Raw genomic sequence first — 19,823 nt, forward strand, 5'->3', positions numbered from 1 at the left:
TTTTACTGAGGACATCAGTTCAGCATGGTCCAACTCTATTTAGAACAGCAGAAGGCGTGTATAAATGATAACGAGAAAACAATTTATTCTATTGCTTAATGAAATTAGTTTTCAATTTCAATTTACCGCATGGTGTTAATGTGTTGGAAAAGAGACGAGACCCCTCTCTGTATGCTGAATCAGACGGCAAAACCAAACGGCACACAGCCTGAAATCTCAGTCAGCTGCGTTGGACCAAAAACAAAGACAACATGACAGTGACCCATCTGAATGTCATATCCTGTTGACTGCAAACATGAGTGGATACTACAGCATTTACAGTGTTGTGTCAACACCTGCCTGAGTTACTCCCTCCGTTCTGGGAAGATAGCACCAGCCGGGAAATCTCAAATTACCAGACAGACACAAAGTCTATATCAGTAAGGAGGGGGATGATTGCGTTGGCACCGAGCAACCCGGTTAGACTCGTGATACGCTTTCTATCCAGACAGACGTTATACAATATAGCAGTGGGGGTGGAAGGCTGGCCTGATGGTTAGAGAGACTGTCCTGTAACCAGCAAGTCGCAGGTTAGATCCCCCTAGAGCAAGGCAGTGAACCCCTATCTGCTCACGTCCATCCTGCCTGTCCCCATTCTCCGGCCCTTCTGGTGAAATACGTGCATGTTTGTGTCTCAGAGGGAGATGCAAAGGAAAAAAAAATCCTACTGAAATGAATAACAATGCGATACTTTAAGCCCAATAGGGAAATTCTGTTTTCAGTTGCTTCTCTCCAGGGAACGGTCAGAGCACAGGGTCATCTACAGAGCAGCATCCCTCGAGCTGCGAGGGATTCATTGTTTTGTTCAAGGACACTTCAGTAGTTTCAAATTAGGTCCTGCGGTCGAAGGACAGTCTCTCTAACCACTAGGTCACCCTGCCTGCTGCTGCATATATAATATGGCAATTAAAGTAGGCTAATCCTGGTACCTGAGCTGGGCTGGTTATCTCACACAGATATCACTAAGTTTCTGGTATTAATGCAGTAAATGCAATAAATCGTATTAATATAAGCTGTTCTGTACAAGGTGGTCGCCAAGACAAACAAACAATTTCTAGTCCTGAGAGGGAATAGATTGGGAAATGCTGCACTACAGGATTCTCAATCATTTTATCAGCCTTGTAAGTGATTTTGAAGATCCCAGTGAAATCCTAAAACAGCAAAGAAAAATCCGTCTTGGGACCAAAAGAGATGAAGCTTTGAAACCATGTAGCTGTGTGTACTCCTAGGTGAAAGATTTTCAAACTGCCACAGTGCCTGGTGCATCCATTATTATACCAGTCAACAAGATTTTCAGAAAGGAAAATTACCACCACATGATGGCTAGTTACCTGCCAAAGTGGCTGGTACAGTACACAAACCTGCTAGCCACAGCCAAAATTTACCAACATGTCGTCAGCGGCTGGCCTCAATTCCCCACCTATTTATCAAAGTGCGTGACTGGGTATCAGGCCAAGTTTTTTATGCAATGATAAACAGCAGCATAATGGCTGATGATGACTAACAAAGCTATATAAATGGAGGGGACACAGGCAGAGAAGATCAGACGGGTTGAGTGCAAGGATGAGCACTCTCAAATCAAAGGGCCGATGGGCTTTTAATAGCTCTATGTGTGTATGGTGTATGTCTGAAAAAGTGAGTGATGGCGGTGATGAAAAGATTCAGTACAGAGAGAGGGGAGAGGCACACGTCCTGTTAACGGCTTAACAAATGTCTGGAAATATCCTCAAAGCTAAATCCTAAAAGTGCGTCTGCCAGTCTGTCCCCAATCTGGGAATAAGTGAGGGAAGAATTACAGGCCTGCAAATCTACAAAATCCACTGAGGGAGAAGTGAAAAGAATGAGAGGGATACCTGTCTGCCGAGAAAGGTAGAAACAAAATCATTGTGAACGCAAAATACAATATTTGGAAAAATCAATTAGCACCTGAAGTTTATCTATGAAAATCTCTAAAATAAGGAGGGGTAAGTCTGTTAAAGAAGTATTGTTTAGTCAAGCTAGGACTTAAGTTACCTACTAGGTTTCAAAAAGAAGTACAATTACTTTTAATTTTGTGCTGTCAGTCATTTTATATGAGCACAGCATGTGGTTTTTCTAAATGGTTGATGTGTCATTTTGGAATGGAGCTCCTCACATTCACATATACGTACATGCAAGCACTCAAACACACACACACACACACACACGTTCTCTGCACTGTGTAGCTTAAAAGGAGTCCTCAGGGGTGAGGTGGGGTTTCTTGACCAATTAGGCAACCACAACAAAATGTCTCAATAAGCCCCAATAGGTATTAGCACCGTTTCATTCCATAATCACAAGGTTGGTACAAAGAATACATTTGCCGCACGGAGCTGTCACGATGTGCATGTCGTCATGACAACTAATTTTACCTGTACAACCGGCCTTGGCTCTTAAAGTGGCGGATGTCCTTTTGTGTACCAAACATTCAGGCCTACATGAGAGGCTAGTGGTGAAAGCAGCGGAAGTCTGTTCTTTCAGATCGCCCACGCACACCACTTGGTCGAGGACATGCACTCATTCATGCTTTCTTCTGCTTCCATTTCATTCTCTTGCCTTGCTACTTTCCTTTCCTCCCTCCTTCTCTCCTTCCTCCCTTCCTACTGCCACGACTCTCCTCCTTATGCAACTTAATGTAGAGTGGAGAGGAGGGAAGGAGAGCAGGAGAGAGAGACCACATTTTATTGTTCTGTTTTTTTAAATGCGCATATTCTTCAATAAAAAACACATGAAACAGCTGTGGACATGTTTTTAATGCTTTCATGTGCTATTCCTGGATTACCATTGTGCTTGTGTAGAAGAAAAACCAAAATAAACCTCAGCAGACAGAGAGGTGCCTCCTTTTTCATTGAGCTGCTCCACCTCCATTTTTTCCTTTCTTTCTCTCTCCGTCTCTTTCTACCCGCTCCCCTCTCTCTCTCTCTTTCGCTAGCTCCCTCCCTCCCTAAGTGATGCTGGATCAAACATTATCCCAGATAGCCTGGGATACGGTGCCCTCCGATTCACCTCACAGAGATACCAACCGATGAAAAAGTAAAGGCTGTGCTGTAAAACCCTTAAGAAAAAACAGTTTTCTGTTTTTTGTGATACTCCTTTGAAATCCATCTTCTCGCTCGTCTCCCTCCACATTGAGGTCAAAACACAGGGTCAAATACAGAGCATTTACATTAGGCTACATTTGTATATTCAAGATATTTAGCTGACGTTACAATGGCTGAGCAGGTAGGGGTGTTGCTCAGGGGCACTTTGACAGAATACCCCGCTGTTGATGGACACACTGGCTGTTGTGGGGATCGAACTTATTACGGGTATGGGACGGTCTGTCCGACCCCTAGGCCATGCTGCCACTGGATTACAGTTGGCTCCAATGTGACACAAGAGCAACAATGTTTTGATTTCTTGTTTGTGTAACCGTTGGGCTGGTTTCAGGGCTTAACCGTACGCAAGATGTTCTATGACCAGTGTTTTCCACAAGGATATTGAGTAGCCAGCCAAAGAAGCAGTGTCATGCTCGTCTGGTGAATGGTTTTGTTTTTCTTTTTTTTGGACAAAAATGCTCTATTTTGGCATCTTTACATACACTCTGAGACCTTGATTCTGTTAAAAATGCATGTCTTAACTTCTTCAATAACACATTGCAAAACTGCATGGCTTACTTTCTAGTTTTGGTACTTTTTGATTTTAGTTCTGATACTTTACTACGATCACTAAAATGTAGACTATAAATGTAGCCTATGCATTCTATTTTCAGTTATTGCTATGTCTTGTATTATTTCAAATCAGGACTATTTTTTAGAAGACAAACATTTCCTGAGATTATTCAACTCATATACAGTTTCAATGCAATATATGAGTTAACATCATGTTATGTAAGACCTCAACAAAAGGCGGACTCTCCGTGCATTAGGCAGACAGTGCACCTCAACTGTGATGCTAATTTCAAGCCAGTCGTGAGCTATCGATTAATTTATCATCCTTGCCAACTGTCAGCACAGTGTGTCGAGTCCAGTCTGGCAAGCAGGGACAATGTGTATACACGTCATGTCTGATTGTTGGGCAATTTTGCACGTCACTGGCAATTTGAGGGTCAAGTGTCAAGTTACTGCAAGTTACTACAAACACATGCGAGCTATGTGGAGCATAGAATCATGTGTTGTGTTTTTGTTTTCACATTGAGAGGCAGGGTCAGATTGGATAAGATGCAACAGCAGCAACAGGAGCTCCTTTCTCCTGCGCTGGCACAGCATTGAAATGGTGTGAAGTGAAACAGTGTTAAGACAGGTCTTTCCAATGCGTGACTACAAGGCTCATAACATCAACACTGTAATCGGATTCAGGAGAATATCCTGCATCAAAAACTAAATTTACCATTTAAAATGTAGCCATCTGGAAAGGAGTCGGTAATCGGCTATCTGGCTGGCAGCCAGTGCTTGGGGAAAACACTGTATGACCAATGGCAAATCCTGAAGTCCAGGCACAAGACAGACACTGAACACTGCTGGACAGACACACAGAGAGGCGAACAGCTCTGGCAGGGAGGCCTGGCCGTTAGAGAAACTGCTCTGTGCCTAAAATGTAAAATGCAGTTGTTAAGCTCCGGCACCACAGCAGTGAGCATGTACAGATAATAGGGATGGGACGATATGCTTATCTCACAATACGATTCAATACGCCATATGGGGTTCACGATTCGACACAACCATGATATGAAAAGCTCAATGACAACAACGTATGACATTTATTTCTGAGCCACAAGTCTTTCTAGCATTGGCTTGCTAGAATGTAAACAATTTAAAAATGTGAGCTTGTGAAATTGTGATGGGCAAGTTGTCTCATCTGTGTTTACTACAGTAGAATAAAATGTAGCTAATACTCTGATTCATTTCAAATTTCAACACAAAAGAAACAAAAACACATACACAAAAGATACACACATGCATGTACAGATCGTTGATGGATGGCTCTCGATGTTGCCTGTAGCCTCTGTGTATATTTTACTGCATGACCAAATCTATGAGTGTAGGTGGGAGAAAAATGGGAGCCTGCTGTTATGACCTTGACAGGCTGTTTCCATAGTAAAGTCAATGCAGCGCCATGTCCCACCACTTGCTTAGATGAATGTATAAGGCTGAGGCAAACCATAGGACAAAGTGTTTTTATTCAATAAAGCAGAAATGAGAGACAAGAGGGTACAGCAGGTCTATGTCTGTCTGAACAGAGAGAGAGAGAAAGAGCATTAGAGTGTGAGAACAAGAAATGCTGCTGCAGAGAATCCTAAAAAGGAAGGAAGGTGGCAGCTCCAATGGCGGCTCAGCTACCCACCTCTCATCCAATAGTAGAGGGTTTCCGAGGGCTTTGACCAATAGACCAAAGAGGAAGGAGGAAGCGGCTTGCGTGAGGTGCTGTGTGTGTGTGTCAGAGTGCAGCACGCTGCCCTGAGGGTGGCTGTGATGTAAGAATCCTCCTGCTGATTTATATACACAGACAAGTGCTCGGACTGTAAATAATGACACACACACACACACAGTCATGAGTCATGCGCGCTCACGCACAGCCATTAGCATGCATATACTTGACAGCTACTGAGCCCACACCAGCAGCCTAACACGTGCTCACACACATATAGACACACATATATAATAACCCCAGAGGCTTGATGCCAACACAGCGCTCCACTATAGTGCAGCCTTGCCACCAGTAGCACCAGAAGCAGTCAACCAGCGCTCTTTCACCCTCAACCCTACATCCTGCCTCAGCCTAGACAATGTCAAAGAACTTACAGATGCACATGCAAAAAAGCAGGGCAAAAAGCACAAGTAGCTGCTGCTTCACACACTGGCTATAAAACCTACGACCTTTCAGCAATAGAGCTGAACAATTAATCCAAATTTTTTTTTTTTTTTAAATTGCAATATCAATTTATGCAATTTCCAAATCGCAGAGGCTGCAGTTAATTGCTCAAGAGAGAGTAGCGTCCAAACAGGATTTCAGGGAATCTTTGGTCCATGAATCGAAACCTTTCATCATACTCAAACTCAGTAAATCCTGCACACTGACATCAAAATCACTTTTCTTGAAATTTATGACAAGAAAAACTTGTGACCGTATGAATCACAGTTTAAACTGCAATTGCAATATTCTGTCAAATGATCGCAATTTAGATTTTTAGTCAATATCTTGCTGCCCTATTCGGCACCTGGGCCACCATGCAGCCCAGAATGCTGCTACAAAACCATGGGATGTATGTAGGGCTATCTACAGTCAGCGCCGACCGCAGTCCATGGGCTTTTGGTACGGCCTGACTGTCACTGTAAAACCCAGGGACAGCGATCCTGGAGGAGAACAGGCAATGAATGACGGGGCTTAGTGAAGGATTAAACCCTATACCTGCTTCTTAACAGAGAGGGAGAAGAGTACAGCCAACACACACTCAGGGCTTTCTTTAACTTTTTTTTCCCCGTGATTTACTTTTCTCTCCTTTACATGCCTCTCCTCTCTAATCTCCTGCTGGAATGGAGGGAGAGAGCCAAGACTGCAGACTTCTCATGTCCTTCAAGGACAAGCTAAAGCTTTCATCGGACTTCTGATTTTCTTGTAAGTGCAAACACCTTTTAATAACTGAAATGTTCAATTGTACACTCTCAGTGAAACACACAATTGGCAAATCAGACTATTTAAATATTTTATTAGACATTTTACACATTTTTCCAACCCAATGTGGTCATCTAGGTGGTTTTCCCAAATTACAACTGAGAATCCCACTAGCTTATTATCCTCAACTAGCCTACCTATTACTGAGCAGTGAACAGTGTTTATCTCAATCCCACACACACACACATACACACACACACACACACACACACACTCTACAGTTGTGCAGCAGGGTCCTCTTTCCTGTATAAACCAAACAAGGGCACAGTTGGGAGCCCCGAGGCTCGGGGAGAGAATTCAATCATTCTGATCAAATGACCTTCATTCAGACTGACAGCATACCAATCACCATCACTATTGATCAGATCATAGAAATCTATTGCTTTCTATAGGCTACTGTCCTCAAACTTGGAAGAAAACATCAACATGAACTATGACACAGACCCTATAAAGGCCACACACACACTCTCATAACCCATGGTATTTGATCCAGTGATAGAAGGACAATACTGTGGCTTGTGTGTAGTTTCAACATAGTCGGCAGCAGTATCTATGCATCCATTCATTCACCCATCTGTCTATCCATCCATTCATCCATCTGCATCACAACCCGGATGCTTTTCTACCACTCAAGCTCTGAAGAGTCGATAAATCCTTACACACTGAATCAAAAAAAAAAGCGGACTGTTAACTGTCATTGACTGTCAGTCATTAAGCTGAATGAAACCCTGAATCCCTCCATAAGACGACAAGACAAAACAATATTAGGACCTAAGATTATTTAACACCAACAAAAGAGTCAGAAACAGAGAGGTCCATTTTAGGATTGTGGAACTGTGTGTTTGTGTTTTTCCCCAGCATTGCCAAAAATAGCCTTTTCTCTCCCTGGGGAAGGTATAATTATGCAAAAGGCACATAGACGGGGGTGGTGCTAGTCCTTTTTTAGATGAAACCATTATGTGTTCAATGATCTATGTTTAATTAGGAGTGTGAAACGATTCTCCATTAGATCCATTAGGAGAGGAGAGAAAAAGATGTCTCTGTCACATCAGTGTATGCGTTGTTGGCCTGGATGCAGCTTTTTTAAATCCCCTTGACAAAAGCTCTAGATCACTGTGTACGCTGATGAACAAAAACTAGTAATGTCTGGGATTTCACAGTTAAAAACTAGCAAGCTACAACTGGAAGATACAGAGTATTAGCACCCAGACAGATGCTGCCAATAGAAGTCAAGGCTGAGAAGGGGAACATTTAGTCAGTGGTGTTGGACAAAGCTTCTTAAACTCATGGTAGTTGCACACCACACATAAGGCAAACAGCTTGCTTCTATTCACTGTCTATATAAAGCGAGTGAGTGAATGCGCACGGCATGATGGGATAGGTGGCAATGCAAACCGGGCTCGTGATGCAATAAGTTGAAAAAGTATTATGCAAATGAACATGATGGTCGCAGCACAAGAACAGATCACATTCGGGCAGAAATCCAGTTCTCAAATTCTCCCGGTCATTAAATTTCTATTTTCCTAGTTCCATTTTATCTTTGAATGGGTGCCAAAATAGAGAATTATTACAGCTGTGTCATGATTTCTTGAATTATATGACCCATCTCTGTCAGCTTATAGGCTAAGCAAACAGAATATTGCATGGAAGAAATTACTGGTCGTCCTGGTGAAAAACGTTACCTGAAGTAGCTTAAATATTTCAGCTGCTAAGTTTAGCTGTGGTAGGCTAAACAAGTAATGTTAGCTTGCTAGCCTAGTTACCCCATCACATCCAAATAGCTGTAGCCACATAGCAGCTACCTCTCTAGAGTAAAACATGATTTCAAAGATTGTTTTCCACAGATGATTATATCATATAAGTACTGATAAAAAACAGAATATGGTTACTTAAATAAATAATGTTAAACAAATGGAAATTTGCTTGAAAGCTTGACCCCAGAACACATCAAATGAAACGCTCACAAACGCAAACAACTAGAGCTGCAACGATTAATCGATTAGTAGTTGTCAACTATCAAATTCATCGCTACCTATTTTGATAATCGATTAATCGGTTTGAGCAATTTTTTAAGAAAAATAAGTCAAAATTCTCTGATTCCAGCTTCTTAAATGTTAATATTTTCTGGTTTCTTTATTCCTCTGTGACAGTAAACTGAATATCATTGGGTTGTGGACAAAACAAGACATTTGAGGACGTCTTCTTGGGCTTTGGAACACTGATCGACATTTTTCTCCATTTTATAGACCAAACAACTAATCAATTAATCGAGAAAATAATCGACAGATTAATCGACAATGAAAATAATCGTTACTTGCAGCCCTACAAACAACGAGTTTTGACAGAGCGAAGCAACACAAAGCGAAGTGGTCATGCTTGGCTTGTATGTAACATGATGGTAGGGCACTGCTGTTGGGATACTGCATTCCCTGTGTTGGTTCTCAGCTCCAGAAAAGCTTGATGAAGACAGAGGCTCCGGCCCCCTCCCCCTGCACTGGGAGAATGGTCTCTTCCAAGGCCGCTGGATTACCTGTTACAGCCGGTGTCTTTGTCTGCCAGGGGTTGCTGGATAGGGCTAACTAATAGGAAGCAGGGCAGACAGATGGATGTGGGTGGGGGACATGAGAGGGGCCTTTTGTGAGGCAGCACTTTTTGAACACAATGTCGGTCCTTTGTTCGCATGCGATGCCACAGAGTATGAGCTGCATTCCTCGTCATGCGGCAAAGCGAGTCCAGTGTTAATGACTGGTACTGTCTACTGATCCTGATGTACACTCACTCAGCACTGTGGGCTAGTGGATAGACACACCACACACACACACCCCCACACACACACACACACACACAGCAGCTGGGGTGGTGCTCACTCACTTGTTCAACACTAGCTAAACCAAGTGGTTTAAAATTTCACACTATGCTGGTTTCACGAGAACACACAGGTTCCGGGAAAAATGATCGCTCTCCGGTTCCCTGCATTCTGCTCATTTCACCGTTCTAAGAACCTGAGGCGTCCAAAAAGCCTATTGATGGAATGACGATGTGTAACCTAATGAGCCGTGCTTGCTCAGTGATAGCAAGCTGCGATGACAAAGCAGGAAAGGAGTCTCAAGTACAGTGTGTGTGGAGTCACAGATGCAGATATACGTGGGTGGGATACTCAGGAGCAGGGAAGCATATATACACTAAAACCCAATACCAAGAGGGACATGCCAGAAACCAGGGCAAAGCAACTTGATTTTCTGCCTCAGGAGGGATGTTAGAGATCTCTAAAGGGGGAAAAAATGGATCAGGCCTATATCTAAACCCTTTTTGCCCACTGACTCTACTAAACGATATAGACTTGGACCATTAGTTTAAAGTATATGGAGCTGATTGGTACTCTGTAGTGGCCAATACTTTACATTTTATACTCAGAAGCCATACTGGCAGTAGAAAAGTAGTATCGAAGCAGAAGTCGAGTCGCAAAAGCTGACATAAATCACACTCAGGAGCTGACAGGTCTAGAACTGTGGTTTTTAACATTTTTAATACCACAGAGCAGTTACACAACCCTGCAAATTTCAAGGTAACCTTAATTAACTATTGTTTGGAAATGTCACGAAAGGCCTAATATGATCATTACAAGAGCTGCTGGCCAAAGACCAAATTGCACTGACATTTAGGAAATTGCATTAACATTTGAACATGGGCTAATTCCAGCTGAATTTATTGAAGTTAATATAATAGTTTTGCTTGATATTGACTTAACTTACCCGAGCTCATTCAATGGCACTCCAACCTACATGTTTGGTGTGTGTGTGTGTTCATGTGTGCTCACACGCATTGATAGCACAAAGATATAGCTCTCCCTAATGCCATGCCAAGTTAAAACTTCCAAGTTTCGCTCGAGCCGCTTCTTAATCACTCGAAAAACTCTTCTGCAGGTGAGAATGATTTGATAACATCTAGATATCAGCCGGTCCTTGCATTTGAAGCTACCTTGGTCCAGAGTCTAACTGCAGAATAGCTGCTAGAACAACCCATCTGGGCACAGATAAGGACATCATTATCTGGCAGTCAGCGGGTGGGAGAAACTAACTGGTGCAAAGTGCTGTGATTTACACTGCAAGAAGACAGAGGGAGAGTGCTAGCACCTCAACGGAACACAATGAGACTGTGACAAAGCTAGAAAGGGATTTAAAAAAAAAAAAAAAAGGAAGTGGTGTGTTGGGGGTTGTGACTCACACACGAGCACAAGCACATGGTCAGTTGGTTTGCTTGTTTGGGTCAATTTCAGGCAGCCTGCCGATCCACTGTAACAAGAACACTGAGTATTGTAGAGAAGGGTGAGATGAGGTGAACAGAGCCAGAAGAGACAGAGAGAGAGGAGATGGAGCAAAGCTAAAAGTGGAACGACAGAATAAATTGAGGAAGAGGAGGGAGTGAGAGCACAACAGAAAGATAAGATAGATGGGGGGGTGGGGGGGTTATTCAGAAGCCATTAAAAACACAGTGATAACCCTTGTCTAGAACGCGAGTGCACTGAGGGCAAAGCTTGCCAAATATACACTCTCATCCATGAGTGTAACAGGCAGCTAAGAAATGCCAAATTACACAACAGCACCACTGTGTTCCTATGAGAAGTTATTTTGGGACACATTTCTTGTTCTTCTGCCTGGTGTGGTTACATAGTAGCACATTTTTTCCTCTTCAAATAAAAACAAGTCCAGATTAACAGCTCTCCATTCCTTTCCCATCATGTTTACATGCGTTTCCTCAACATTCTTACATCAGTGTTGCCCACCCACTGCTTGAAAATTTCCCCCAGTGCTACAAAAATGTAAAGACAAATACTCAACTTGCCTTGTTGCTCACCGTGCAATTATTCTATATATTATGATATCCAAATAAGTGTGGCAGTGCCCCTCAAGTGCAGGACTTCAGGAGTTCAAGCCAACCTAGTGGCAAACATCTGCCCTGCTGAAGTGTCCTTGAGCAAGACACTTAATCCCTACCAGCTTCCTGGGGGCTGTTCTGTAGCCGATCTTGACCTCTGACTAGGGCTGCACGATATTGGAAAAAACTGACATTGCAATATTTTTTTTTCTGCGATATATATTGCAATATGAAAAAATACAGGAATTTTCACCAAATTACTTGAATAGCTCTATCAAACCTTGCCCCTTTAAGAAGGTGGCCTTGTGGGTAACCTGTGCGGGTGACGTAGTAGGAAGTGAGTGTGTTTTTAGCCGCAGCCAGATGAGTTGCAGGATGCTAAGTAAAGTTACCATAGTTAGCCGGAAAAGAGCTTAGAACGTCACCGAGAGGCCGTGCATTATGTTCGCTGCTGTACCGAAATTAAGTGCCAGCTCTCCACTGCAGAGTTGGTCCGGACTAAAGCTTGTTACCAGCTACGAGCCAGGCTAAGCTAAAATAGGCTAGCACAACACCAGCGAGAGCTGGAAAGGTAACATACACTACTCTTATAACAAACCCTTAAATCGGAGTAAATTATGTTATATCAGACAGACTTCTCTTGTAGATTAGTCATGGAAAATGAGAACCGTTCGAGTTTTCCTTTTGTATCAAGCAGCAAAAAAAGTTGTAGCATGATGTGTGTGACTTAATTTGCCTTACTTGACATCACACGTCCTGCATGTGACTATTGCGCATGTGCATATCGCGATGACGATGCTGAAATGATATATCGTGCAGCCCTACCTCTGACCTTTCTGTGGAGGGGGAAAGCGAAAAGAAAATTTCCCTACAGCGATCAATAAGTTATCATATTACTAACAGGTATTAAAACTGAAACTAGGAACTGCTGAGAACTGCTCAAATGGCCAGAAATGAATCCTACTCCCCCGAAACCGAAAACAGAAAAAACTGATGTGCACTACCTACCTAGCCCAGATGACCCCATGAGACTAGTATGAATCCCCAGGTAGATCAACAGTGCTGCTATAGGAGAACAGGTGGAGAAAGTGGCCTACTAAGCATAAGATAGTAAAAAGTGAGATTGGTAAGTTTTCCTGGAATTGGAAAAACTCTAAAATGATGGGACACAAAAAGTTCCAAATCTTACAACAGCATTCCCACCAATTTGAAGCTCATCACGACTGAAATCTGTCAGGGGGGGGGGGGGGGGGGGGTTGAACCTCAGCTTTATGGGTGAAGGATAGTCTCCCTACTCATTACGCCCGTCCTACTGCCTGTAAATCTGTATATATGCACTCATACAAATATGTAGAAACTCCATCCACCCCAGTTTCTCCATACTGCACTAACCAAGCATGCAGTGTTAATATCTAGTGTATCACATCACATGCATGCGAAACTGGGGCTCTTCTTGAAGCCTCAGCCAAGCGTGACAGCTTCACGGTTGGGTTTCCTCAGCTGGCCTGCTCTGGTCTGGCCAGGCGCTCCTCCGCTTGTTTATCAAGGCTAACCTACAACCTCCCTCTCTCCGTCTCTTTTGTCCTCTTCACTTTCCCTGAGGCTTGGTCTCTCACTCATCCTCTCTGTTCCCTGGTGGCCCTGCCAGTGACCTCTGACAATGTTCAAACCCACTTGCCGTGTTCCCTGATGACTCAATAACCAATGTGAAACTCTTGTCAGCACACTGAACAGTGTGCAACAGTCTGGTTTCTACCACAGGGTCAGCACGGACTTAAAGGCACACGCATGTCACTCAATTTCCTCCTAAAAAGATTCTTGCCTCTTAGTCTATTGAGCTGTGGCAAAAGTGGCAAACAATGTAATTAAAATGTTTTATTTGAGAATATATTTAAAGTAAAACAGCATTATATTTGAGGAGCAATTGTTTTATCGGGTCTTGTCAATGCAATTTTCTACTTGCTGCCTACCTTCTCCTCAACTATTTGCTAGTCCAATTGAGCATACGTCAACTAGCTCAAATGTGTGGAACAATTTTTACATTTATTTTTTAGGTCTGTAGTAATGACTTAAAAAAAATTTTTTCAACCCTTTAGATTCCTCCAACAAACCTACAATTTTTGGAGATTTGAGAGGATTGGCAGAAATCCTAGTGTCGGTTTGTCCTTCAGCAAAGTGGAGATATGGCGTGGCAGCTGCAAAGCTTTCGCCAAAATCCTCTGTGATCTCCAAAAGTTAGGGTCTAAAGGTTAAGGGACTGGATTAGGACAACCTTAACTGAGCTGTGTGGGACATTTTCCCCTCTGAGCACAACATCCACCAAAAAAACAGGAGAAAGGTTGAGGGACGATTGGAGTTGGATCCTATCCCCACTTTCTCTCTCGCTCCCTCTCATGGCATTCCTCGTGAGCCACAAACTTCACACCATGGTGCCACATTCCCCCTGTCAGCGCACATAGCCAGGGATGTGTGCATGTGCGAGTGTGTGTGTGCTTGCCTTGGAAGGCACTTTCATCTGTCTCATGCGGTGAAACGGCTAAGGGTTGTGGGCTGAGTGATGTCTTCATAAAAACACACAGGGAAACAAAACAGGCAGAGATCCTTGACTTGATCTTTAGGGCCAAGGTCACACTACACTGATCTGGCTAAGTTTATGAAGAAAGCAAGCGCAGATCTAACTTGACGGGGGGGGGGGGGGTGGCTTAAGCACTCGAGTCAAAGTCAAATTCACGCAAATTGAAATCGTGACACGACAGAAAAGACAGGTATGAAGGAAATCCACAGTGACCTGGGTTAAGGTCTGATTGCAAATATCAACAGGTTTCTTCCCCCCCATTGATCACTTCAGACAGTGCTCAGGTGCCATTGACTCTATTGAATGATACTCTGATTAATCCTGGGAAGAATCCAGAGGAGAGTACTTCACTTGCTATCATGGAGCAATTTGTAACATAAGTCAAACTAAGGGTTACTATCCATGTTGCCAAGGGAGAAATAGGAGACAAGAATGGGACATCAAACAAATATTAAAGTTTCTATCTTTGCGAGTAGCGAGGAAAAAATAGAATGTGGAGACAGGCCCTTCTAGGCCTGCTGATGGATGGATGGGGGAGGAAGGGAGGGGAGGAGAGGAATGGATGGATGATGGATGGACAGTAAGAGGAGGGGATGGAGAGATGGGCGAAGGCTGTTGAGACACTGGTGTCATTAAGGCTTGCTCGATTTTGACTCCGATGAGAGGAGACAGGATCCCCTGGGGAACTGTATGCGATTACCACTGTGTGTATATACACACACACACACACACACAGACCAGCTCAATCTCCGAGGTGACTCATGAATGAAAGGATGCAGAGGAAGGCAAGTGCCACGCTCCTCCTTCGTAGCCAAGGAAAGTCAAGGGCAGAGGAATGCTCATTGACCGCGAATGAAGATGACAGCGGTGACAAGCCACAGAGCAGAGAGGTGAGCGGCAGAGCGACCTTTCCACCCCAGACAAACATGTCACAGAAATGAGACATTGGGAAACCAATCACATTCGGGCAAAAAGCTGGAGATTGTTGGTCTTCCTGGAGTGTAACATTAATGGAGGAAGCCCAAAGTACTTCAGCTGCTAACTTTCACTCCATTAAGCTCAATAAGTAGACTAATGTTCACTTGCTAGACTAACTACCCCATCATGTTCAAATCGCTGAAGTCACTTAGCTAGCTAGCCGGTTAGAGTAAAGCACAATTTCCATACATATACTTATGGATTATATTTGGGCAAAAAGAAATGAAAGAAGTGATAAAACGATACAAAATATGTCTCCATAAACAAAAAACAGAGTTTGCTTGGATGCTTGACCCTAGAATACACCCAATGAAACAGCCACAAGTGATGACTTTTGACAAAGTGAAGCAACGCAAATCAGAAGTGGTCACGCTTTGTGTGTGTACTGTTAGAAGGAGTGGAGAAACTGCTTTAGCCTTGGCGTACTATCCTCATGACAAAAGGCAGTTTAAGAACACTAATTTTTGTAGCTGAAAGGCTAAATTTAGCCTTTAAACTCCAAATGTCTTTTTGAGTACAGAACCTCTTCTTCCACACACAGCTATGCCCAAGACAGGCAGCCACTGTAAGCCTGTTAACCAGCAAGCACTACCAGGAACACCAGCTTAGTGAGTGACATAACATTACATCAGGGAGGGGTGATCTCATTAACACCCCATTCTGTGGAGTTTTACCAAATGTCACTATTTATGTTTTCCTAAAACCTGTTAGCAGGTTTAATCATTGCCAAATGTCAATGGAGAACAATTGTTTAAGTAAGCAACATGATGGGTTGGGAGAAGAGTGTCGTAACGGCTCAGCGTGCCCCAGAGCTAAATTATCCACTTGAAAGAAGCCGTCGTCAGCACAGCCAACAAGGCAGGTGGCCACTCAGTGCCCCAGTCTGACACTAAAATGAGTTTCACTACACAGCCTGAGCACTCAGCCACAAACAGTGGCTACGCTCCGGCCTAACTAGGCCTGCAGGGCCCTTTGCTAATCCCCCTCTCTGCTCAGCTGGAGGAATCACCCTGGACTTCCCAGAGGCTGGAGGTATCCGTGCCAAGCCCCAGGGGTTACATCGAAACTCATCACCCAGTCAAAAAGCTTACATCTGGGTCCACCTACAGTGGAGAGCTGGCCTTTTAATCTCCTCATGTGGTGACATGATAAAGGCATGGATTAAAAGATAGCCAGTCAGCCAGCCAGCCAGCCATCAGTGCTTCCTGCCTGCCTGTCTGCATAGTCACATCATCAGCTCTGCTGCTTCACTTGCCCTTTACTGCATTGGGCAAGCAGAATTCAGCAGATGCAGAAGGCCAGGCCATGGACTTATATACATAATGCAACGTGCCATAAGACCCACAGTGCATTGTGTTCTATAAATAGGCTGGAGGCAAGCTTCTGTCCCAGTGGATATACGCTAAACTGGTTGATCAGGCAAATGCAGAGACAACACAGAGTATTCAAATTAGTATAATGGATGGATTTCTGGTCCAATGTACAGCTAAGGTTTTATTGTGTGATATTATCCATTACTCAGACTTACCGGTTTCTCTGCAATATACGAAAAAGAAACATTGACCCTAAAAATGCAGAGATGACCCCTATTTGATTACAATGATCCCTATGTAGTGCAGTTTCCCGTTACTTTAAAATGATCCCTTGTAAATCAAATCAAAATGGACTTCACAAGCTTTGGTTAACATAGATTACATTGAATATATCATTGTCATCATTAATAAAATGCACTAATGAAAGCATATCCAATACATCATTGTCATCATTAATAAAATGCACTGATGAAAGCATGAAAGCATCATATAATGATCATTGTCCCGATTAGAAATAAACAAGAGTGAGGAAAACGGGTCCCATTCAAATAGAACATTTGCATTCTATTCTGGTACACAGGGAGCCAGCTCAGATCGTGGATAGCCTAACAAAAGTGACACCTACTCTTAGAAGGTGATTAATAGTACAAAAGGAAAACTTTGACACTACTGAAAAGGGACAGTCTGTAACTTAAATTTGTAGTTGATAAAACATTTACACGTTTACAGACTACTTCCTCTATATTTTAGAAGATATTGATCTATTTTATGCCAAAATTTATATACAGCATGTACCGTGGTCCTGCATGCGAAATTGGTCTCCTCAATGATCCAGATGTGGCTGTTGCCATCGGGCAGGTTTGGGTCTGCTGTGCTCCTGTGATGCGGTTCGTCCTGTGCAGCCAGTGGTCCTGACTGCTGGCTGACTTCCATACGCCTGCTAGCTGTGACCATCAGAGGCACGGACAGCCATCTGCTCTGTGCTGCAGCTGGGTCGCAGTCCATCCTCACACTGTCCTATCCAGTTCTGCCCCTATGGGCCTACTGCCGGGGTTCCCCTCAGGGGCCGTCTAACAGGATAGGATCATTGTCTGTGGGTGTGGATGATGAGGGCATCCCACCGGGCTGGTTCTGTCACTATTTTCCCTTTCTTTAAGGGTGACAATTGGCTAATTGGTTTTAAAAGTCATCTATATTCAGGGTTGGGTGATCAGACTTGTGTCCAACACTTTCTGTGGGCTAAACCCACTGGTTTTCCATCCCAATGCTTCATAGTGAAAACACACCAAACCAGTATTTTGCATTGATACTGCAGGCGGGGTGAAAGAGGCCAACACACACCAACACACAGTTAAAGCCATTTCAAATGTATTAGGCTAGTTAAGAAAATGTGCCTTGGGGAAGTCAATGAATCACGATACGGTGAATCACACCAGACACGTATCTAAAATTAATTCATGAATCTCACTACCATTGACAAACTACACTATGGTAATCACAGGCTATAAATCACTCAACTGTTTACAATAACTATGATTCAAAGCATAGCGCCAACAGCCTTATCAAAAGTAGTTCTTTCCTTGAACCTTGTCCTTATTATCCGCCTCTGTCCTGATCAGGACTTTCAGAGATGCCGCAAAGATAAGATGCAGTTAGGGCACAGCCAAGCAGTTTTGGGGCTTCGCTTGCCAAGGACTGGCCAGGCTAAATAAGTGTGAAGCCTCTGAGGTAAGCCATAAGGATAGAAACTCCCTTTACTTAAGTACCTATCCTGGTCAGAGGACAGGCTAAATCAGGCTTGGGAAAACTAGGTGACAACAATGTCACAAGGTCAAAGATTACTGACTACTGTTATGTCTGAGGTTAGATCACACCTTGGGTCATACCTGTATCAGTCAGACTAGGTTTATCACACTTTCACATTTTTGTGGAGTGTATTTTAAGCACAGTAAACTAAAAATAATCTAAATACTACATTGAGGTCAAGTGACGAGCAAAGGTCATTTGACCTGCCTAGCCCATGCAGTAAAGTGTAGCAGTCTGACACATATATACAAACACCAGCCACTCTAATGCTTCCCTTTACGATATTGTTTGCCAAGTCAAAAGTGAGATTAACTACTGAAAACAATTGCAGACAACTTTTGGCACTGTGCTGCAGTAGGGTGTAACATGTCTTAAGACTACAAATGATTAAACTGTCCATTTTCTCTGTTGATGACAGCTCTGCTACTCTGGTCAAAGTAACCCCAACATTCACAATGCTCTTATAAAACGCATTGAAATCAACGATTTCACTCTAATTGAGGTTAACAGTTAAGTTATCTCAGGTAGTAAGCTTTCCACATTTTAGTACAAGAGACTGCCCACGTTGTGCTTAATTTGACATCATTTCATGTTTTAGTGTAGAATTAAAACTGTATATTTAGAAGTCAGAGATAATCATAAAGCAAAAAATCACAAACACACAATGAAAACAGTTATACTTTCAGAGAAGCGTCAATTCAAGCCTTTTGCCTTAAAAGACCCAATCCTCACCTAACTTATATCAGTTTGATACTTCTTACTATGATGACCACAATGCGTTCGTGTCCTGAAGATTCATGTCAGCCTAAAAAAAGGTTGGCAAACTGAGTTTTAGATGTGTTTACCCTCCATTACATCCCTTATACTTATAGCATTAGTTACACCGAGAACCGTTATTAACGGCGTTTAACTTACACAGCTGAATCAGCTTTAGGACCAGCTAGCCTGTTAGCATCGTCACACAATGCCAGCTTTCCCAACGAGCTTCCATTGCGGTGTGTGGTGGTAGTAGTGGTGATCCAGGACATGTGAAAAAACACTAGTTAAATACCAGAAAATAGTTGTCCCCCTCACCTTTTTCATCCGCGGTGCTTCGGCAACGGTACCGTCACGGTTGACAAAAGCCTCCCCGCCGTTTTGCTGCGGGTCCGGCCGCTTCATAGCCGACGCCTGCGGCATCTTCATGGGGTTCGGGGTGAGCAAGCCCGGGCTCGGCTCCCCGGCTTTCACGGAGGGCTCCGCTGTAGGGGACGCAGCGGCAGAGGAACCGGCCTCATGCGGGTCGTTTTTGGCGAGATGCTTGCCCTCCGCGGTCGGTGTCACCGGGGATTCAGCCGGCAAGTCTTTGCCGGGGACGTCTTTGAGTTCGACCTCGGCCATTTTCGCTGCCACAACCTGGACTGACATCGCTGCAGTTTCACAAAGTCCTTTTTCCAACACAGATAACGAGTCAAGCGGATGTGAGTGGTGGACCGACGATGAGCAGTGCATTGTGGTCTTTGTAGTTCTAATAGTATCTCAACGTTTCCCTTCAAACTCCACCTCGAATTTACAATAATAGACACACC

At 43.4% G+C, this 19,823-nt stretch overlaps 1 protein-coding gene across 4 annotated transcripts in view; it reads right to left on the reverse strand.

Moving 5' to 3' along the window:
• The window catches only part of LOC139645071 (putative adenosylhomocysteinase 3), a 54,825-nt gene extending 35,144 nt beyond the window's left edge, over positions 1-19,681 (reverse strand). For 2 of the 4 annotated variants that reach the window (XM_071520671.1, XM_071520670.1), the window contains exon 1: positions 19,330-19,681. In XM_071520671.1, coding sequence (XP_071376772.1) covers positions 19,330-19,662 — 333 coding nt within the window. In that variant the 5' untranslated portion in view covers positions 19,663-19,681. Of the gene's footprint in view, positions 1-6,444; positions 6,451-15,240; positions 15,244-19,329 lie in introns of all 4 variants that reach the window. The other 2 variants (XM_071520672.1, XM_071520674.1) reach the window with 2 other exon arrangements.
• Between the last annotated feature and the right edge of the window lie 142 nt (positions 19,682-19,823).

The sequence above is a fragment of the Centroberyx affinis genome, unplaced genomic scaffold, assembly GCF_046629955.1.
Source record: "Centroberyx affinis isolate AG114_WGS23_722 - 3 ecotype Tasmania unplaced genomic scaffold, CSIRO-AGI_Caff_v1 ptg000819l_1, whole genome shotgun sequence".
NCBI lineage: Eukaryota > Metazoa > Chordata > Actinopteri > Beryciformes > Berycidae > Centroberyx > Centroberyx affinis.